The sequence below is a fragment of the Hypanus sabinus genome, chromosome 8, assembly GCF_030144855.1.
Source record: "Hypanus sabinus isolate sHypSab1 chromosome 8, sHypSab1.hap1, whole genome shotgun sequence".
Taxonomy (NCBI): domain Eukaryota; kingdom Metazoa; phylum Chordata; class Chondrichthyes; order Myliobatiformes; family Dasyatidae; genus Hypanus; species Hypanus sabinus.
In genome coordinates this window covers 15,893,918-15,916,444 of record NC_082713.1, presented here as the reverse complement: position 1 = coordinate 15,916,444, position 22,527 = coordinate 15,893,918, and the positions used below count along the sequence as shown (strand labels likewise).

General features: G+C 41.0%; 1 protein-coding gene across 6 annotated transcripts in view; it reads right to left on the bottom strand.

Moving 5' to 3' along the window:
* Positions 1 to 22,527, bottom strand: part of si:zfos-2326c3.2 (mitogen-activated protein kinase kinase kinase kinase 4) — a 322,043-nt gene that overhangs the window by 250,026 nt on the left and 49,490 nt on the right. For all 6 annotated transcript variants that reach the window (XM_059976720.1, XM_059976715.1, XM_059976716.1 and 3 more), the window contains exon 3: positions 3,403 to 3,459. In XM_059976720.1, coding sequence (XP_059832703.1) covers positions 3,403 to 3,459 — 57 coding nt within the window. The remainder of the gene's footprint in view (positions 1 to 3,402; positions 3,460 to 22,527) is intronic.

Below are 22,527 nucleotides of genomic sequence, written 5' to 3'. Positions count from 1 at the left end.
CATCTGTGGCAATTGAATCTGAAACAATCCAGCAGTTAACAGCATTCATTCTTGTCACTATTTACTCGTCTGTTAGTGATTTAGAGAGAACATTATTTTCCAAGGAGCCTGCACTTACTTTCAACAAAACAGTTCCATAATAACTCGGGCAGTAAAACTGAAGATGGATAAAAAATTGTTGTCAGTTATGTAATGATCCACTGTTTGGTGTTACTGTAACTAGAGCGTTTTCATCACTGTGCAGCCGAGCATCTTTGAACTGAGTGGGACAAAACAAAATCATTTAGAGACTTCCACAGCCAGAAGCTCAGGATGAACCATGAGGTCCAGAATCTGCTGAGGGCAAAAACCAGTGGTATTCACGTCTGCTGATCAAAAACAGTTACAAGACACCCAGGTACAACCTCAGGAAGGCCACTTCAATGGCAAAGTGGCAAATCCAGACAAAAGTCGAATTATTGAGGGAGGCTCAACAGCCGCTGCAAGGCTTGAATGTCATCACCACTTACAAAGTGAAATCAAGCAGCATACAATAGGTGGCAACAGAGCTTCACTTCCAGATCAGCTCAGTACCTTTGAGGACCCCCTTGACCATCAAAACATGGGGGAATCATCACGATCTCCCACAGCTCCCGATGATCCTGTGATTTCAGTTTCCAGAGGGTGGAAACATCCAGCCCAGATGGGGTAGCTGGCCGTGTATTGAAGACCTGTGCTGATCAACTGGCTGGAGTGTTCACTGAGATCTTTAACCTCTTGCTTCAGCAGTCTGAGGCAGCCACCTATTTAAGCAGACTTCAATTATTTCGATAGCTAAGCAGAACCTGGTAAGCTATCTCTATGACCATCATCCAGTAACACTTACATCCACTGTGATGAAGTCTTTTGAGAGGGTGGTGATGAAACACATCAACTCCTGCCTGAGAAGCTCCAATTTGCCAACTGGCACAACAGGTTCACAGCAGATGCTCTTCACTCAACCCTTGAACATCTGGACGGCAAAGATGCATACATTAGGATGGTATTTATCTACTACAGCTCAGCATTCAATACGACCATCCTCTCAAAACTAATCAATAAGCTTCAAGACCTTAGCCTCAATACCTCCTTTCACAACTGGATCCTTGAATTCCTCGCTTGCAGACCTCAGTCAGTTCTGATTGGCATCAGCATCTCCTCCAGAATCTCCATCAGCACAGGCACACCATAAGGTTGTGTGCTTAGCCCGCTGCTCTAGTCACATTACATTTATACCATTACGAAAAAGGTACGGGAGCCTCAGGACTCACATCACCAGGTTCAGGAACAGCTATTACCCGTTAACCATCAGATTCCTGAATCAGAGGGGGTAACTTCACTCAACTTCACTTGCCCCATCACTGAAATGTTGCCACAACCTATGAACTCATGTTCAAGAACTTGTCATCTCATATTCTCTATATTTATTGCTTATTTATTCATTTTATTATTTCTTTTTATATTTGCACAGTCTGTTAGATTTATTGAGCATGAATTTCAAGATTGCAGTGTCTTTTATGTACTTTGATAATAAATTTATTTTGAAAGTTGAACTTTGTTCATTTATTTTTGTGTAATGTCTTTTGCACATTGATTTTTTGTCAATCTTTGTTTATGTATAGTTATCATAAATTCTATTGTGATCTTTTTTTCCTGTAAAACCCTCCTTATACAATTGGATCCTCGAATTGCTGTATGAAATGAATTTCAACATAGTATATGGTGATATGTAGAATATGTACTTTGATTATAAATTTACTTTGACTTTGAAATGATAAGCGTTGGTTGACAGCTTCTCTCCCCCGTGATAAGACTACCGAATGGTCCTCCAGCATAACGAAATGGACTCTTGACCACACAATCAACATTGTTATGGATTTGCACCTCACTGTCTGCTTCCAATGCACTTTCCCTTTAACTGTAACATCTCATTCTATATTCTGCATGCAAATTATTTGATTGTTTCAATGCACTGTGATGGTAGAGTAGAAAATAATGTAATATGGAATTTTCCTTGTACTACCTCAATGCATTGATGTAATTATTACATTGATGTAATCTGTACGGATAACATGCAGAATAAAGTTTTTCACTGCATCTTGGTACTTTTAACAATAATAAAACAGCTTACCATTTTAATTTACTACATTGTAGGGGAAATGAATCCATTTGGCCTTTGCAATGCCTGGGACTAGAAGACTTGTGAGCTGCATATGCTGATCTGAAGGGCATGCTCTGGACGTAATGGGTTGTGGGGGCAACATTGAGAATGAAGAAGAGTGGATTCAAGGGTTATTTCTGGCCAGCACACACATGTCTGGGGGCTAGCCAGCACTTCTTGGAGAGGAATAAATAGTTGATGTTTCAGGTCAAGATCTTTTCCTGATGAACGGTCTTGGTCCAAAATGTTTATTCCTTTCCATGGATGCTGCCTAACCTGCTGAGTTCCTCCAAGTTTTTGTGTGTGATTCTCTGGATTTCCAGCATCTCTTGTCTTTATCATTTCTGGTTAATTGCTCTAACAGGTATTGAAAATTAGACAAATGAGGAAGGTTCAGAATCATTTACGTATCACATGTACATCTAAGCAAATAGTGACGTGCATACTTTACAGTAACGACCAACACAGAGTAAGAATGTGCTGGTGGGGGACGAGTAGCCTTCAAGTGTTGCCACACATTCTGGTACTAACACAGCATGCACACCGTGTTCAGCAAGACAACACAAGCAACAACAACAGAACAACAACAAGACAACAGTAAAACAAGCCCCTTCCCTCTATCCCACACAGCCAACCATTCATACACATAGACAAGCCTCCAACAGCATGCCAGGCCACCTCTGGGCCTTTAGCTTCCAGATGACTCGTGGACTCACAGACATCAAACCTCCAACTTCCATCGTAAACCAAATCCCAAATTTTGATTTACGTCTTCGATACTATTTGTTAGTGGTTACTACAGCAATAGCTGAACAGGTCATTTTTATAGGCAAAGCAACTAGCAATAATGCAAAATAATGAAACCAATTTTTTAAAGTTAAAATAATGCTCTGATGAGAAGCAACGTTGCAATTTGTTCTTCAGTAGCAAGTGAACTTAATCATCGCTTCAAGACAGACTGTCCACTGAAGTCTGAAGCAAAGCAGATGAATTTTTTTTTACCAAGTCTTCCCTCACCTCAAATTAGCTTGAAGCATTTTAGGAAAGATTTATGAAATATGAATGCAAAGGGAGTAATGTTAATTGCAGGTCATTTTGGGATGCAACTGTTATTTATCCATTTTACACAACACACAAGAAATCAAATGAATCTCTAAGGGTTTTAAATATATTCAATATGAAAATTTATCAACCGACAGCCTCATTAAAAATTACAAGCTTACCTCTGTGACGTCCATGACCTTAATGGCTGCTAGCTGTCCTGTCTTCACATGACGCCCCTGTAATAAAAGCAAAAGAAAGAATATTCATTGGAAGAATTTTGGTGAATTTTATTGATATGAATATTCATCTAATCGTAGCATTTCAAATAAATATTTTTAAAGTGCAATTTTTGATGTAACATGGGCAAATAAAATGATATAATTTTTTGTAAAATATGATTCTCCATTATATTTAATGTGATTAGATTTCTAGGTAGAGGCAATTATTCCATTTAAAAGGGATAATATTAAGTTGCAATTTTTTTGAAGCTATGAAGATCATGGGTCAGAATAATTTAAGATGTTTAAGATTGCAATGTAATTCTACTTGAAGAGATTAAGTTGTTAATACCCTCTACATATACTTCTCTATATATACACTGTATCTAAGCTTGCCTGCATATAGCTGCACTATTTTTCCTAGCTAGCATGGAGATAATTGGGTGAGGAATTCCTCAGCCATGCTCAGGAATTGCTATTGCATACATAATTTATATCTTTTATCAATGGTCCATTCACATCACCCATCAGGAGAAGGGAGCTCAAAATTACTCATGAAGCTTTGCTGTAATTTTATCGAGTCGGTAATTTCGTTTCCTGAGTAAATATAGTTGATTTCTTGTTGTAAGGAAACTGGAAGTTCTGGCACATTGACTAACAGACAGTCATAGAGTAACGTAGCACAAAAACAGGCCCTTCAAGCCAACTGGTCCAGGCCAATCAGGATGTTCCATCCAAGTCAGTCCAATCTGACCGCACTTGGCCCATAACTTTTCAAACTTTTCCTATCCATGTATCTGTCCAACCTAGCTTGTATCTTATTTGACTGAGTCCTGATGAAGCTCTCAGCACAAAATGTCAACTTTCCATAGACGCTGCCTGACCTGCTGAGTTCCATCAGCATCTTGTGTGTTACCTTGTATCTTATTTGTTTGCACCATGCAAATCTCTGACACTTTAAGAAATGTTATAGCTATTAAACATTAAAGATACAAAAGCAATAATTTCTGAAGCATGCTATGGACTCCTTGAATTCAAACACCCCTTCTACTCCAATCATTCTCTCCTATTCCATGTCCTCATTGGGTAGAAGCCAGAAAGCATCAGGCTCAAGGACAACTTCTCTCTCTGGTATAAGACTACTGAACAGACCTGGTTTACAATAAGATGGACTCTTGACCTCACAGTCTACCATGCCCTTGTATCTTCTGGTCTGTCCACACCGCACTTTATCAGTAACACTATATTCTGAATTCAGTTATTGTTTTTCCCCGAATTATGTCAATTCACTGATGTGATGAAATAATCTGTATGGATGGCCTGCAAAACAAAGTTTGACACTGGTGCTTGTGACAATAATAAAGCAATTCAGAGTCAGAATCTGGATCAGTTTTACTATCGTGCCCTATGTTGCTAAGTTTGCAATTTTGTGGCAAAAATACAGTGGAATACATAATAATAGAAACCTATAAATTATAAGGTTTGATGTGTTCTGGTCATTCTGGTTACTGTCACCTTCCTGTAGTTTGAACCAATCTGGCCATTCTCCTCTGACTTCTGTCACTACAAGGCATTGTTGCTCACAGAACTGTTGCTCACTGGATGCTTTTTGTTTCTCCCTAAACTCTAGAAATTGTTGTGCATGAAAATCAAAGGAGATCATCAGTTTCTGAGATAATCAAACCAACTATCATTCCATGATCAAAGTCACTTAAATCATATTTCTTTCCCATTCTGATGTTTGGTACAAACAACAACTGAACCCCTTGACCATGTCTGCATGCTTTTATGCATTGAATTGCTGCCACATTATTGGCTGCTTAAGTATGCATTTGTATTAACAAGCAGGTGTTCAGTGGGCACGGAGTGAATTTCCTTTCCCTTTACCCCATTTCCATTGATACATCCCTGTGATTAATGAGACCTACTTTGGTCTCATCATTAACCAAGGTCCCAGATGCCTTCTTGCACCTTTATCAACTTCAGCAATTTGCAGTACAACAGTACTCCAAAGGATGAGGAAAGAAGTCCATTCTGATAGCACACCCTGTGAGGTGCCCACCTCCAGGAATTCCTGAGCCACACTCTGTCTCAGGAAACGCATTGGACAACAAGTCCAGAAGACTGCACAGTCAAGTGCCAGAAATCTACTGAAGAGCTGCCAAGTTTTAGAAAGCAAGTGATTAAGATTTTTTATATTCAGATAACATTAAGAGGAAATAAGAATTCTGAGGGGAAGCTTAAAATACATAGACTTCCTAAACTATAGACTTTAAATGAGTATGTTTCTATTTAAAGTCCAACAACATTTTTTTTTATCATGTGAAATCCGACTGGAATAAACTTAAAGCCAATAAGCTCTCGCTACTACAGGTTGATCGTAAGTACTCTTTTCCTTCAATTGTGATTTGCACACCGACTTATTTTTGCAGGACACTCAACTTAAAATAATGGAAAATACTGTGTTGTGATTAATGATGGAAAAGCCTTGAATTTATTTGGTGCCTTTATCATCCCCACCAAACAATTCAAAAGTGCTCCACAACCAGGTAAGCAAATTTGATACATATGTGGTTACTGCTGTAATGCAGGAAAAATGGAAACCAATGCTTACACTGCAGTATCATGCAATAAATTTGTGGTCTTGTGAAGTTAAACACGGAAGCCATTCACCATTAATTTGGGAAGTGTTGCAATCACGCTCAGCGGCATGGAATCAGAATAGATGCAGCAGCCAGTATCTGGGCATTCATAAGGCATTGTGTATTATCAAAAGCAGCAGAATGGGCAGCCCAGTAGTGTAGAGGCTAGCTTAATGCCTACCAGTGGCAGTAATCCAAGTTCAATTCCTGCCACAGTTTGTAAGGAGACTGTACATTCTCCCCATGACCACTTTGGCTTCCTCTATGTGTTCTGTTTTCCAAAGATGTACAGGTTAGGGTCAGTAAATTATAGGCATGCTACTTTGGCTCTAGATTCATGGCAACACTTGTGGGCTGCCCGCAGCACAGCTTGGATGGGCTACATCGCAGCCTGGTGTGGAAACAGCCATGCCCTTGAACGGAAAAATCTACAAAAAGTACTGAATATGGCTCAAATGAGAGAAAATCTGCAGATGCTGGAAGTCCAAGCAACACAGACAAAATGCTGGAGGACCTCAGCAGGCAAGGCAGCATCTATGGAAAAAAGTACAGTCAACGTTTTGGGCCGAAACTCTAAGGCAGGGCTGTACCACCCAGTCCATCACGGGTAAAGCCCTCATAAACATTGAGCACATGTATGTGAAATGCTGTCACAGGAAAGCAGCATCCATCATCAGGGACTTGCACCATCTAGGGTTAAGCACAAACGCCTTAGGACTTGTACCACCAGGTTTATCACAAACTACGACCCTTCAACCATCAGGCTGATAACTTTACTCAATTTCACTTGCCCTATCATTGAAATGTTCCCGCAACCAATGGACTCACTTTCAGGGACTTCATCTCATGTTGGCAATATTTTTTACTCATTTATTTATTACTATTGTTTCTTTTCTTTGCATTTGCACAGTTTGTTGTCTTCTGCACTCTGGTTGAAATCCCTAGTTTGGCAATCGTTCATCGATTCTGTTATAGTTACTATTCTATAGATTTGTAGAATACGCCCACAAGAAAATGAATCTCAGAGTTGTATATGGTGACATATATGTACTTTGATAATAAAATTTACTTTGAACTTTGTTGCTTGTTGATGGAAACAATGCATTCCCTGTACTTTTAGATGCACATGTGACAAATAGAGTTGTTCAAATCTTCTTTAACTGCACCCCACTGTGATCAGCAATCTCATAGATCTGCCTCACATCATAATGCAGGGAATCCTGATTCAATGAGCAGTATGTGAGGATATGTACACTTTGATTATGGTGAAGGTTGGTTTATAGCTTATTAGTACAAAGTATGTTTATTATCAAATTATGGTATACAATATATTTGAGATTTGTCTCTATAGGCAACGATAAAACAAAGAAACCCAAAAGAACCCGTTAAAACACCCAATGAGTGTAGAGAGAGAAAATAAATTGTACATTTCTGAATCTTATATTCAGAATCAGAATCAGGTTTAATAATCACCAGCATATGTCATGAAATTTGCTAACTTTGCAACAGCAGTACAATGCAATACGTTATAATACAGGGAAAAACTGTGGATTACAGTAAGTATGTATATGTATAACAAATAGTTAAATCAAATAAGTAGTGCAAATACAGAAATAAAAAAAGTAGTGAACCAATGTTCATAGTTTCAATGTCTGTTCAGAAATCTAATGGGAGAGGGGAAGAGGCTGTTCCCGAGTCGCTGAGTGTGTGCCTTCAGGCTTCTGTACCTTGTTCCTGCAGTTAGCAGTGAAAAGAGGGCATATCCTGGGTGGTAGGCGTCCTTAAGAATGGACACTGCCTTTTTGAGGCTCTGCTCCTTGACGATGTCTTGGATACTACAGTGTCCATGACAGAGCTGATTGCAGCTTACTTCGATCCTGTGCAGTGGTACCCACTCCCCCATACCAGGTGGTGATGCAGCCATTCTGAATGGTCTCTACAGTACATATTTAGAACTCTTGGAGTGTCTTAGGTGACATTCCAAATCTCCTCAAACTCCTAATGAAATATAGCCATTGTCTTGCCTTCTTCATAGCTGCATTGATATTCTGGGGCCAGGTTAGGCCCCCAGAGACATTAACATTTTCTCCACCTCTGATCCCTCTATAAGGATTCATTCACAGTGTGGAACACATTAATTGCTCTAGCCACCTGTGAACTGGTAAACTTGTTCATCCTTTACAGAGGACAACAGAGAGCTTAGAGCCAAATAAAGGTCAAATTGAGCAAGGATAGTGGATCTCAGCAGTCAGGCAGCATCTCGGAAAGGAATAAATGGTCAGGATAGCGCCCATGTACAATGCTCCCATGGTCGACATCTTCTGTGTGGACCATGAAACTACTTTGCCTCCTTTACATCTTTTACATCTGTTTTTCATCTTGAGTGTGATCCTGGTACTGTTGGAGCCTGGGATTTGCAGTTTGGAGATCGGCTGGGTGATCCACCACTCTGAAGTCTCTGAGAGGATTCCAGGAGGCAAAGGTAGAGAAAGAGGAAGTCACCAGCATTTTGTGTATGTTCCTCAGAATTTCCAGCTTCTGCAGAATCTCTTATGATAATAATAGATCTCCTTTCCTGAGGTTATTAGTGAACCAGATATGCTTATAATGCAATCTTGTGGTTTGATGGTCATCGCTACCAAGTCTAGTCTTTAATTGTAATTTTATGAATTAACGAGCTGCATTTAAGTTTCCTTGCTGCAATGCCTCCAGATTTGTCTGTCTAGCCCTTAGGGTCACTGTCTGTAGTTCCAAATAATTTCAATGTGATATTCATGCCAGTTTTTTTCTGAATGCTGAGACCTTCTTTCTTCACTTACATTTTCATCAGAGTAGAATTTGAGGGAATTGCCATTCAAAAAGAGCAGAAGAAAGTTTGCAAGTAGTAAAATCTGTGGACTTCATTGCCACAGACGGCTGTGGAGGCCGAAATATTGGGTACACTTCAAGCGGAGGCTGATAGGTTTATTTTAAGACCATAAGACCTAGGAGTAAAATTAGGACATCTGGCCTTTCAAATCTGTTCTGCCATTCAATCATGGCTGATACTTTTTTCCCCTCCTCAGCCCCACTCCCTGGCCTTCTCCCTGTAGCCATTGATGCAGCGGCCAATCAAGAATCGGACAATCTCCACATTAAATACACCCAACGACCTGACCTCCACAGCTGCCTGTGGTAACAAATTTCGCAGATTCACCACCGTCTGGCTAAAGAGATTTCTCTGCATCTCTGTTTTAAGTGGACCCTGAGGCTGTGCCCCCTAGTCCTAGAGTCTCCCACCATGGGAAATGTCTTTTCCATATCTACTCTATCTCTTTCAACGTTCGAAATGTTTCAATGAGGTACCCCCTCATCCTTCTGAATTCCAGCAAGTAAGGGCCCAAAGCCATCAAATGCTCCTCATGTGATAACACTTTAATTCCTGGAACTATCCTTGTGAATCTCCTCTGAATCATCTCCAATACCAGCGCATCTTTTCTTAGATAAGGAGCCCAAAACTGTTCACAATTCTCAATGTGAGGCCTCACCAGTGCCGTAAAAAGCCTCAACATCACATCCCTGCTCCTATATTCTAGGCCTCTTGAAATGAATGCTAACATTGCATTTGCCTTCCTCACCACTGACTCAACCTGCAATTTAACTTTAAGGTGTTCTGCACTAGGACTCCCAAGTCCCTCTGCACCTCAGATTCCTGGATTTTCCTCCCCACTTAGAAAATAGTCTGCACATTTATGTCTTCTACTAAAGTGCATGGTCATGCATTTTCCAACATTGTATTTCATTTGCCACTTTCTTGTCTATTCTCCTAATCTGTCGAAGTCCTTCTGCAGCCTTCCTGTTTTCTCAACAATACCTGCCCCTCCACCAATCTTCATATCATCTGCAACCTTGGCAACAAAGCCATCTAGTTCATCATCTAAATCATTGAGAAACAGCATTAAAAAATGGTCCCAACACTGACCCTTGGAGAACACCACTAGTCACTGGCTGCCAATCAGAAAAAGATCCTTTTATTTCCACTCACTGCCTCCTATCAAGAGCCAATGCTCTAACCATGCCAGTAAATTTCCTGTAATAAATACTATGGGCTCTTAACTTGGTAAGCAGTCTCATGTGTGGCACCTTGTCAAAAGTCTTCTGAAAATCCAAATATACAAAATCCACTATATCCCCTTTACCTATCCCCTTGTAATCTCATCAAAGAATTCCAGCATATTTGGCAGGCAAGATTTTCCCTTAAGGAAACCATGTTGACTTTGTCTTATCTTGTCCTCTGTCACCAAGTACTCCATAACCTAATCCTTAACAATTGACTCCAACATATTCCCAACCACTGCGATCAGGTGAACTAGTCTATAATTTCCTTTCTGCTGTCTCCCTCCTTTCTTAAAGAATGGAGTGATATTTGTAATTTTCCCATCCTCCGGAACCATGCCAGAGTCCAGTGATTATTGAAAGAGCATTACTAATCTCTACCACTACCTTTTTCCGAACCCTAGGGTGTAGTTCATCTGGTTCGGATGACTTACGCACCTATAGGTCTTTCAGATCTTTGAGCATTTTCTCCCTTGTGATAGTAACTGCACTCACTTTTCTTCCCTCACACCCTTCAACACTTGGCACACTTTTGCTGTCTTCCGCAGTGAAGACTGATGCAATATACTCATTTAGTTCCTTTAGCTCCTTGACCCTGTTATTATTTCTTAGGCCTCATTTTCTAGTGGTCCAATATCCACTTTCATCTCTCCTTTATGCTTTATATAGTTGAAAAGCTTTTTTTATCAACTTTGATATTATTTGCTAGCTTGTTTTCATATTTCACCTCTTCCCTCTTAATAAATCTTTTATCTGCTTTCTGCATGTTTTTAAAAGCTTACCAATCCTCTGCCTTCCCACTAATTTTTACTTTGTTGTATGCCCTCTCTTTTGTTTTCACATTAGCTTTTATTTTCCTTTTCAGCCACTGCTGTACGATTTTGCCATTTGAGCCTTTCTAAGAATTTGGAATACATTTATTCTGCACCTTCCTTGTTTTTTTCAGAAATTCAAGCCATTGCTGCCCTGCTGTCATTCCTGCCAGAATTTCCTTCCAATTTACTTTTGTCAACATCTTCCTCATATCACTATAATTTCCTGTACTTCACTGATATTCTATGTCAGACTTTCTCCCTATTCAATTTCAAGTTGAACTTTATCATATTGCGATCACTGTCTCCTAAGGGTTCCTTTACCTTAAGCTCCCTAGTCGTCTCCAGTTCATTACATGACACCCAATCCAGTACAGCTGATCCCCTATAGGCTCAATTACAAACTGCTCCAAAAAGCCATCTTGTAGGCACTCAACAAATTTATTCCCTTGAGATCCATTACCAACCTGATTTTCCCAATCTACATTTATGTTAAAATCTCCCATGACTATCATAACATTGCTCTTTTGACATGCCTTTTCTAGTACCCGTTGCATTCTGTTGTCCACGTCCTAGCTGCTGCTGGAGGTATGTACATAACTGGATCCTTTTATCCTTGTAACTTTTTAACTCAACCCACCAGGATTCAACATCTTCTGATCCTAGGTCACATCTTTCTAATGACTTGATGATATTCCTTACCAGCAGGGCCACACCAGCCCCTCTGCCTACCTTCTTATCCCTCTGAAACAATGGGTAACCTTGGATACTCAGCTTCCAACTACAACCATCCTTCAGTCACGATTCAGTGATGGCCACAAAATTATACCCAACAGCGCAACAAGATCATCCACTGTGATCTTATACTCCGAGCACTGAGATCTAACACTCTGGGTGCTGTATTTGTTATTTTATTTTATTTAGGGATGCAGCGTGGATCAGAACTTTTAGGCCCATTGAGTCTCACCACCCAGCAACTTACCAATTTCACCCTTGCCTAATGACAGGACACTTTAAAATGACCAACGAACCTAATAACCAGTACATCTTTGGACTGTGGGAGGAAACAGGAGCACCGAGAGGAAACCCACGTGCCCATGGGAGGGATGCACAAACTATCTTACAGAGGACACCAGAATTGAACTCCGAACTCTGGCGGCCTGAGCAATGAGAGTGTCATGCTAGTTACTACGCTACCATGGTACCCCAAGGTTCTCGATTAGTCCAGCTGTCAAAGGTTATGGTGAATAGGCAGAACAATGGGGTTGAGGGGGAAAATAAATCAGCCATGATCGAATTACAGAGAATAGCCTAATTCGGCTCCTATGTCTTCTAGTCTTATTTTGGTGAGCATTCCTTCCGATAGAAACATCAGTCTAGTGGTCTAATTGCTATTTAGTAATTGCAGAGAAATTCATATCAGCACAAAATATCACAGGATTAAATCCAGGGCATCCTTTTATGGTTGAAGTGTTGGTACTATGATAACAGAAAATGGAGTGAGTGGATCAAAATTACTTTATTTCATTCATCCTGACAGGGCAGCATGGTAGAGTAGCGGTTAGCCTAAGGCTTTACAGTGCTAGTGACCCAGGTTCAATTCTTGCCACTGTCTTAAGCAGTTTGTACATTCTCCCTGGTTTCTTCCAAGTGTTAACATAAAGTACGCTGCAGATGCTGTGGTCAAATCAAGACGTACAAAAAAGCTGGACGAAGGGTCTCGACCTGAAACGTTGACTGCTTCTTTCAATGGATGCTGCCCGACCTGCTGAGTTCATCCAGCTTTTTTGTACGTCTTGATTCTTCCAAAGGTTCCTGTTTCTTCCCACATTCCAAACATGTGCAGGTTGGTCACATGGGTATAATTGGGAAGCATGGGCCAGTTGGGTCAGACCCCAGAGGGCCCTGTTATCATGCTCTCTAAATCTAAGTATAAATCGAAAAAATGCACTGTCAAATTCAAGTAAAGGATAAAGAGAAAAGCAGCTCACCATCATTAGCAGTTTATGGTGACCATAATAAAGGGAATTAAATATTTGCAATACTTCAGAATGTGATACTTCAGCACCAGCATTGGTAAAGAAATATTTAGCACAGTATCCAGTTATTCTCCAGTGTAAGAGCATTATGTTGCTCCCACGATTTTCAGCAGCTCACTGCTACTAGGGATTTACGTCCAGGAAACACATTGACTAACAAAACACTGATGTGATCTTACAATAAATATGCTGATTGGGCTTTTTCACACACCCAACCGTGTTTCCCAGCTGAGTCTGATTTCTTTAGGTTTCCAGTCCTTTTCACTCTGTGTGTTGTATTCGTGGATCTGATTCAGAGGTTTGCGGGTTCAAGCCCTTGGAGAATAAAATCAAGGCTGAGAATCCCTTGCTGTAACAAGGTTATGCTGACTTTTGGAGGGACCATCTCTCCAATGAAGTATTAAATCAGGCCTCTGTATGTCCTCTCAAGGGATTGCTCCTCAGCTCTGTTTAAAGATCATGGGAGCGCTGCCCAACATCTCACATCTCTACTTGCTCTCTACATTAAATGAAGAGGCCATTTGGCCCATCAACTCTTTGCTGGGTCTCAGAATAATCCCATTCCTTCACATATTTTCCTTATAGTCTCTTCTTCTCCCATCAACTCCTCCCAGATCCTACCACTCACCAGTACACAAAAATTAAAGATGAGCTTTATTTGTACGTCGAAACATACAGTGAAATGAGCCACTCGTTTCAATGACCAGCACAGTCCGAGTATATGCTGGGGGCAGCCCGCAAGTGTCGCCACGCTTCTGAGGTAGAATGCCCACAATTTACTAACCCTGACCCATTCGTCTTTGGAATGGGAGAGAAAAGCAAAGGTGGAATTGTACCCCCGAGAGTTGGCATTGTAGTAGTGTCACATTAATCGCTGTGCCATCGTATCAGGGTATCATCGTAAAGTGGCTGATTAACCTACTAGCCCACGCATCTTTGCTTTGGAGTTCCTGGAGGAATCTTCCGAGTCACAGTGGGAGCATGGAAACACCAGACAGATTGCACCGAAGGTCAGGATTGAACCGGGGTGACTGGAGCTGTGAAGCAGTGGCTCTACTAGCCATGCCACGGTGTTATCCATCTCAGCCATTGCGTAACCTTAACACAATTATCTGATTTATGTGGTTTAGTTATTGTTATATCGTTGTTTGTGCCATCCTATTGTCTGAGACGGCATATCCTGCATAACAGCACTGCTGATGCAGTGAAGGATTGGCTGCAAGGTGTTAGGCATGTCCCAAGTAATGAAAAGTACTGTACAAATCTTACCCCCCTTTTTCGTTCATTGTACTTGCTTCCCAAGTCCAGAATCAACAACATCTTATGAAAGGAAATCACCAATTTCCTGATCTGACATTAAATTGTATTCAGATGAACGAGATGCTTCCCCTTCTGCCTTTCTGTTCCAGTGACGTTCAACAATAAAGCAAGGCTTTTCCTCTTGTGCTTCACACACTTGATTTCGTTTCTAGTTTAAAGAACGTGCCATAGAAATGTATAGGATTCAGATTTATTTATTTATTACATATACATCGAAACGTACAGTGAAATGTGTCATTTGCATTAACGACCAATACAACCCAAGCAGCCCGCAAGTGTTGCCATACATTCTGGAGCCAACATAACGTGCCCACAGTGCTCAGCACCACAACACCGAACACAATGCAATGGAACAAAAGTTCAAAGTTCAAAGCAATTTTATTATCAAGGTACATATATGTCTCCATATACAACCCCGAGATTCATTTACTTGCGGGCATTCACAGTAGAACAAAGAAGTACAACAGAACCCATGAAAAACTACACATGAAGATTAATAAGCAACAAGTGTACCAAAGAAGACAAACTGTGCAAATACAAAAAAAAAGAAAGAAAGACAGGTGAGAAATTCAATTGCAGAGTCCTGGATATTATTTATTTACAAAACAAGCAACAAAACACCAGCAGCAAAACAGGCCCCATTTCTCCCAATCACCCACCCACCCACTCGTATACTGAGGAGTGATGAAAGAAAGTAATGCCCTCAGTCTTGGTAATGGGGTCAGTAATGCTAGAGATAATTTAATCACATTTGGACTTATTTGTTGCCTTTGGCTATTTTGGGACAGTCCATTATTCTAGATAATCAAGAGGCCTGTGACTGCACACAACAAGAACTAGCAAGGGTGCAGGCAGAAGCAAATAATTAGGAAATAACATTTGCATGGGAATTTACCAGGATGCTGCCTGGATGAGAGAGCATGTCTTATGTGGATAGGTTGAGTGAGCTCAGGCCTGTCCCTTTAGATTGAAGAAGGATAAGAGGTCACTTGATAGAGATGTATAAGACGATAAGAGGCATAGACCATGTGGACAGCCAAAAACTAATGCATGGGGGCTTAATTGTAATGCGATTGGAAGAAAGTATAGGGAGAAAGTCAGAAGTAAGTGTTTTCTTTAAAACACAGAGAGTGGTGAGTGCATTGAATGTGCTGCCAGAGGTGGCAGTAAAGGTGGATATATTAGGGACATTTTAGAGACTCTTAGATAGGCACATGGATGATAGCAAACTGGAGGACTATGTAAGAGGGAAGGGTTAGGTTGACCTTCCAGTAGCTTAAAGGGTTAGCACAATATCATGGGCCGAATGGCCTGTACTGTGTTGTAGAGTTCGATGTACTTTGTTCTATGTGCACTGAACAATAACTTCCAATAAGAGTGATCCTAAACACCTCTCTCTGTCATTTAGTGGCATCCCTGAGATTCTCCTGTCTGCAAGGTATAAGTCAGGATGTGTACAGTTCTAAAAATACTCAAGAATCTCAGCATCATGCAGTATAAAACACCCCACCCAGCTGTTTCCCCCATCCATTCCAAACAGGCACACCATGTTCGTGCAGGGACTACCATATACAAGATATTCTGTACCAACTCCTCCGACAGCACAACTAAATGGACATGGACAGAAGCCTGTTTGAGACACCATCACTTTTTTCCTCCAAGTTTCATATTACTCTGACCTGGAAATATATCAATAAATACAAGAGATTCTGCAGATGCTGGAAATCTTGAGGAACACACACATACGGAATGCTTATGGAGCTCAGCAGGCAACTGGACAGGAATAAACAGACTACATTTTGAGCCAAGACCCTGAAGAGGAAGGCGGAAGAAGCCAGAATGAGAAGGTTGGGGGAGGGAAAGGGGAACAAGCTGGCGGCAGAGATTACAGAGGGTGAGCAGTGAGAGATGGTCTCACTGAACTCCTGTTGAAGTGAACATTTAAACTTCTTCAGGTGAGGAACATCTTGAAGAGATTTTGCAGTGGAGCAGTAAAACATAAACACAAGAGTTTCTACAATTGCAGAACATTTTGAGGAAGACCTGCCATCTCGTACTCCTCCCCCTCCCCCAACCTTCTTATTCTGGTTTCTTCCCCCTTCGTTTCCAGTCCTGATGAGGGGTGAAAGATCAACTGTTTATTCCCCTCCATAGATGCTGCCTGACCCGCTGCGTTCCCCCAGCATTTTGTGTGTCTGATCTTTGCTGTTTCACCTTTGTTGCTGGGTCTGGATCCAGGAAATCCTTCCCAATTCAGCTCCTCCTTCCCATCCTCCCCCCCCCCCCCCCCGCACCTTCCCTCTGGGATAATTCCGGCTGAGCAATAAAAGCTGCCCTTACCAACAACATCCACTTCTCATAAACCAACAGAATAAAAACTCCAATTCTCTGCTGATTTATTGGTTTACAGGCAGTTAACAAGCACACATTATATGCTGGGGCCACCGTAGTTCAGTTGTTTAGGTTTAGCAACTTAGACATCAATTCAGAACGCATTCTGATTTGCTGGAGCATTAAATTCAGCTAAATTAGCAATAAATTCAGTGGCTATTTTATTCGACACCTCCTGTACCTAATAAAGTGGCCACAGAGTGTATGTTCATGGTCTTTTGCTGCTGTAACACATCTACTTCATGAAACGACATGTGTATTCACAGATATTCTTCTGCACACCACAGTTGAAACACATGGTTATTTAAGTTACTGTCGCCTTCCTGTCAGCTTGAACCAGTCTGGCCATTCTCCTCTGACCTCTCTCCTTAACAAGGCATTTTTCCCTACAGAACTGCCACTCACTGGAAGTTTTTGTATTTTGCCCCATTCTCTGTGAACTCTAGAGACTGTAGTATGTGAAAATCCCAGGAGATCAGCAGTTTCTGAGATACTCAAACCACCCTGTCTGGCACCAACAATCATTCCACAATCAAAGTCACTTAGATCACATTTCTTGTCCTTTCTGATGTCTAGACTGAATAACAATGGAACCTCTTGACCATGTCTGCATGATTTTATGAATTGAGTTGCTGCCACATCTTTGGCTGATTAGATATTTGCATTAATGAGCAAGCGTACGGGACTACCTCACAAAGTGGCTGCTGAATGTGTGTGGTTAAAGATATTGACGTTCCTCCCTCTACACAGTCCACACGCTAGCAACCAAATCCATCCCGACTTATTGTACCATCTCATGACTTGCTGAGTCATAAGAATCACCATCAGACAACTAACTAACCCCTGAATACTACCTCATTATTCTACTCTCTTTTTGCACTTTTATTCAATTTATTTTTAAAATATACATTTCTTAATGTAATATATAACATTTTGGGGGGCGGGTGAGGTCTGGGCCTGACGTCCCGCTCACCCAGGGGAAGTGCACATGCAATACGTCACCTCTCTTTTCCCGGTGTAGTGATTGCCAGGCGGTCACAGTCTGGCTTGCTAGGCAGGAGGCCACTGCAGATGGCCTCTCCTACACTACTGCAACACCTTTTCGTTGGTGCCCCCCATTTTCGCTGAGTTTGCTATGTCATGGCGTGACCGAGTGTCCGGCGGTGTAACTGGACGGGTAGGCCTTGGTTGGCAGCCAGCCTAAGACAAGGGCAACTCTGACCCCAAACCCGGGCAGGTGGGGCTCGTCAGCCTCGTCAGGCCATCCAGCTAGGAGAAGGACACTCCGATGTAACTCCTATGACCTGAGGACCTCGCTGTCACCGTCCCAGCTTGCTAGGCTATGGCAGGTGAACCCTGTGTGTAAAGGATGAGCCAGTACCGCACACTCTGCACTCCACCTAAAAAAACCCATTGTGCAGGCCGAAAGACATGCCCATGTCTAACAACGTGGGCAGTCCCCTTCCTAAATCTTCGTTCGCGAAGCCAAACCATGATGATGATGATATAACATTTTAATGCATTGCACTGTACTGCTCCTGCAAAAGAACAAATTTTAATGATATATATTATTAAATCTGATTCTAGTTCTGATTCGGGGCTTAAGATGTTGGAACTCTTACCTCTGATCAGAAGACTGTAGGATCAAGTCCCACATTTGAGACTTGATCACAAAAATTGAAACTATTCTTTTGGTGCAGGACAAAGTGAAAATCACCTCATCAGCACTGTCAGTGCTTACATTGTTTGGTCCCTTGGACGAACGCAAAGTACCCAACAGGCACTTTTCATAAAGATTATACAGTACTGTGCAAAGGTCTTAGGTACATAGATATAACTAGGGTGCTAAAGACTTTTGCACAGTACTGTATCTACATGTAATGTTTACCAGTATTAACATTTAAGACTCACAAATATTGCAAGCAAGAGAAAATAAGCAGATGTTGGAAATCTAAGCAACACACACAAAGTGCCGGAGGAAACTCAATAGGTCAGGCAGCATCTATGGAAAAGAGTAAACAGTTGATGTTTCTGGCTGAGACCCTTCACCGGGTCAGTATCTTCACAGATATTGCTGTTTCGAGGGCAAATAAAGAGAGGATGGAGATAGATGTCTGTCCACCATGTGCTTCAGATCAAATCAAAATTAACCCATGCAAAAAATTACATTAAAAAAGCTCACATACTGTGAAAAAGTTTTAGCCACCCTATCTATATATATGTACCTAAGATTTTTGTACAGTACTGCAATTGTCCTCGATAATGGATATTCCTCAACCCAAAATATTAATAAAGAGAGAGCCTAGTCAATATTTCAAATGCTTCTTGTGGAGGTTTGCTGTATACAAAAAACTATTGATCAACCCAGAATCAGAATCAGGTTTATTATCATTGACATATGTGGAGAAAATTGTTTTGCAGCAGCAGTACAGGGCAATACTTAAAGATGATTAATATTGCAATAAAAAGCACAATAATGAGATACCACTTACAGACAGATCAGAAATCTCATTATGAAGGGGGAGAAGCTGTTCCTAAAATATTGAGTGTGCAACTTCAGGCTCCTTTAGCTCCTCTTTGATGGTAGTGTGTGCCCTGAATGGTGAGGGTCCTTCATGATAGATACCACCATCTTAACTTACTCCATAATCAATCTAACTCTTCCATCCTACATAACCCATAACCCACCATTTTCCTTACATCTAAGAAACTTCAATGTCCCCATGTCCCCATTGCATCAAGCTCTACCACCATACCCAGCAGTGCATTCCAGGCAATGATCACTCTCTGTGTAAAAAAAAAAGCTCCCTCTGACATCTCCCCTACACACTTCTCTAATCACTGTAAAAGGATGTCCTCCTGTATTAGCCATTATTGCCTAAGGAAATAGTCACTGGTTGTCCACTCTATCTGGGCCTTTTATAACCTTACACACCTCTCTCAAATAGCCGCTCATCTTCCTTTACTCCAAAGATTCCGAGCTCACCTTTCAGGAAAACCCTAGCTCACTCAACCGTTGGGCAACAGATAAACTTTCTCTTCCCCTGGCAGTTTGCTTCATCTGAGACTTGTTAACTTCCTAAAATTATGGATCTGAATTGAACATGTATTATCTGTTTCAGCACAAACATTGGACCATAAGACCCTACAATATAAGAACAGAATTAGGCCATCTGGCCCATTGAGTCCACTCTGCCATTCCATCGTGGTTGATTTATTAACCCTCTCAATCCCAGTCTCCTGTCATCTCTCTGAAATCTTTAACACCCTTACTAATCAAAGACTCATCAACTTCTGCTTTAAGTATACCCAGTGTTGGCCTCTCCAGTTGTCTGTGGCAATGAGGTCCACAGATTCACCGTCCTCTGGCTAAAAAAACGAATCTTCCTCATCTCTGTAAAACAAGAATATCCTTCTATTCTGAGGCTATGCCTGCTGGTCCTAGACTCTCTACATCCACTCTATCTAGGTCTGTCAATATTTGGTAGATTTATAAACTCCAGTGAGTACAGGCCCAGAGCCAACAGATGCTCCTTCCATGTTAACCCTTGCATTCCTGGGATCATTTTAAACCATTCTATTCAGAGTTCTGTAGGCCTGAACAAACTGTACACTAAACATGAGGAAATCTGCAGATGCTGGAAATTCAAATAACAACACACACAAAATGCTGGTGGAACACAGCAGGCCAGGCAGCATTTTGTGTGTGAAACTGTACACCAAAGTCAATTTTGTGCTCTCTCCAAAGTTGATAGCTACTTTGAAGAGAAACTTCAACCGTACTCTTTTTCATAGATGCTGCCTAGCCTGCTAAGTTCCTCCAGCATTTTGTGTGTGCTGCTCGGATTTCCAGCATCTGCAGATTTTCTCTTGTTGGAGAAATGGATGCTTGATATTCATCATGGACTCAATGGGTTGAAGGTTGACTGTCCAATTTTCTCCAGCAGTCTGTATGCAAATCAACTATATCCTCTTTTAAAAAGCATTTTAGGATGTTAAAAATTCTACATTCAGACTTGTAATAGAACTTAGTGGACAAAGAAAGTTAAATTGGGTCCTGCGAATAGAATGCTTTATTGACCAAAGATCAGATGAGGTCACAGCCCAAAATTACTACTCTTTATTCATTTCCATAAATGCTGACAGACCTGCATTTTGTGCCCCTCTTCATTTTCTGAGGATAGATTTTTCTCCTGTGGTTTAGTAAAAATTCTCTTTGTTTGCTTTCCCAGTTTCTGTTCTCAACCATTCCTGGTTTTCCTGAGATTAAATTACAAAGGCAAATTGCCCAGTTTGAAATCCCTCAAGTTTGGAAGGTTAAAGGCTGTGTTCATTGAAGCATTTGAAACGTTTAAGGGGTGCGATGGGCCGATATGAACAAACTATTTCCTCTGCCTCTCAAAATCCATCAATCCACCACGAAAATCTAGGATCTCACATATTCCTTGTGTGGGAAAAGTTAATTCTAATTTCACTTATCAATGACTCAGTTCAAGTTTCAAAATTACTTCTTCCTTTTGGATTCTGTAAGCAGAGGAAATGTTTTCAATTTCACTTTAAATTCAAAAAGAAATGTGTTAAATGTCTCTGAAAACAGAGAGGGGTGTGTGAACATACTGGGACATTTAGAGATTGAGGATGAGTTATTGCTGGTCTTCTTATGATGCTCAGATGGATAAATTCCCAAGGCCTGATGGCATTTATTCCAGAATATTGAGGGAGATGACTGGGGATTTTAGAAAGATCTCTGTGTCCTTGCTAGCAACAGGTGAGCCCTAGAGCACTGGAGAATAACAAATATGCCTTTGTTCAAGAAAGGAAATGGGGATCAAAGAGGATAATTAGTGACGGGATAGGATTTATGTGCATTTGGAAAGACATGGCCTGCTTATGGACAGTCAGCCACACCTTGTGCAGGGCAAGCCATGACTTACAAACTTGACTTAGTTCCTTTGAGGAGGTGACAAATGTGCTTAAAGAAGATAAGGCAGTGGACATACATTTAATGTCTATTTTATTAGGTACCCTTGCTTGCTAATACAAATTTCTAATCAGCCTATCACGTGGTCACGAATATACACTCAGTGGACACATTATTAGGTATAGAATTCTACCTAATAAAGTGGCCACACTGTGCATCTCCAGGGGCTTTAGGAAGGCATTTGATAAGGTCTCTTATGATAGATTGACCCAGAAGATATACTGTATGGGATCCAGTTGAATTGCAAGCTCAGAGTTTGAACCGGCTTGCCCATAGATGAGTAGGTTTGGAAGATTGTTATGCAGTCTGGAGGTCTGTGACCTGTAGTGTTCACGAGGGTTGATGCTGAGACCTCAGTCATTAACTGATGTACTGTATATCAATGATTTAGATAACACAAAGATGGGCAGAGTTGTGGACATTATAAAGAACTATCAACAATATAGTGAGTTACAGATATGAGTAGAAAAGTGGCAGGTGGAATTTAATCCAGATAAGTGTGAGGTATTGCACTTTGGGAGGTCAAATGAAAGAAAAAAATATACATTTAATGGCAAGCCCCTTCATCGCATTGAAGTACAGACGAATCTTGGGGTCTAGGTCCATAATTAACTGAGAATGTTTGTTCAAGTGGATAAGGTAGTAAAGATGCTATATTGGCATGTGTGCCTGTATTGGTAGGAGTGCTAAGTGTCAGAGTAAGGAAATCATGCCGCAAATACATATATAACTTCAGTCAGATCATCCTTGGAATACTTTGTACAGTTCTGGTTGCCCATTATAGGGAGGATGTGTTGACCGTGGAA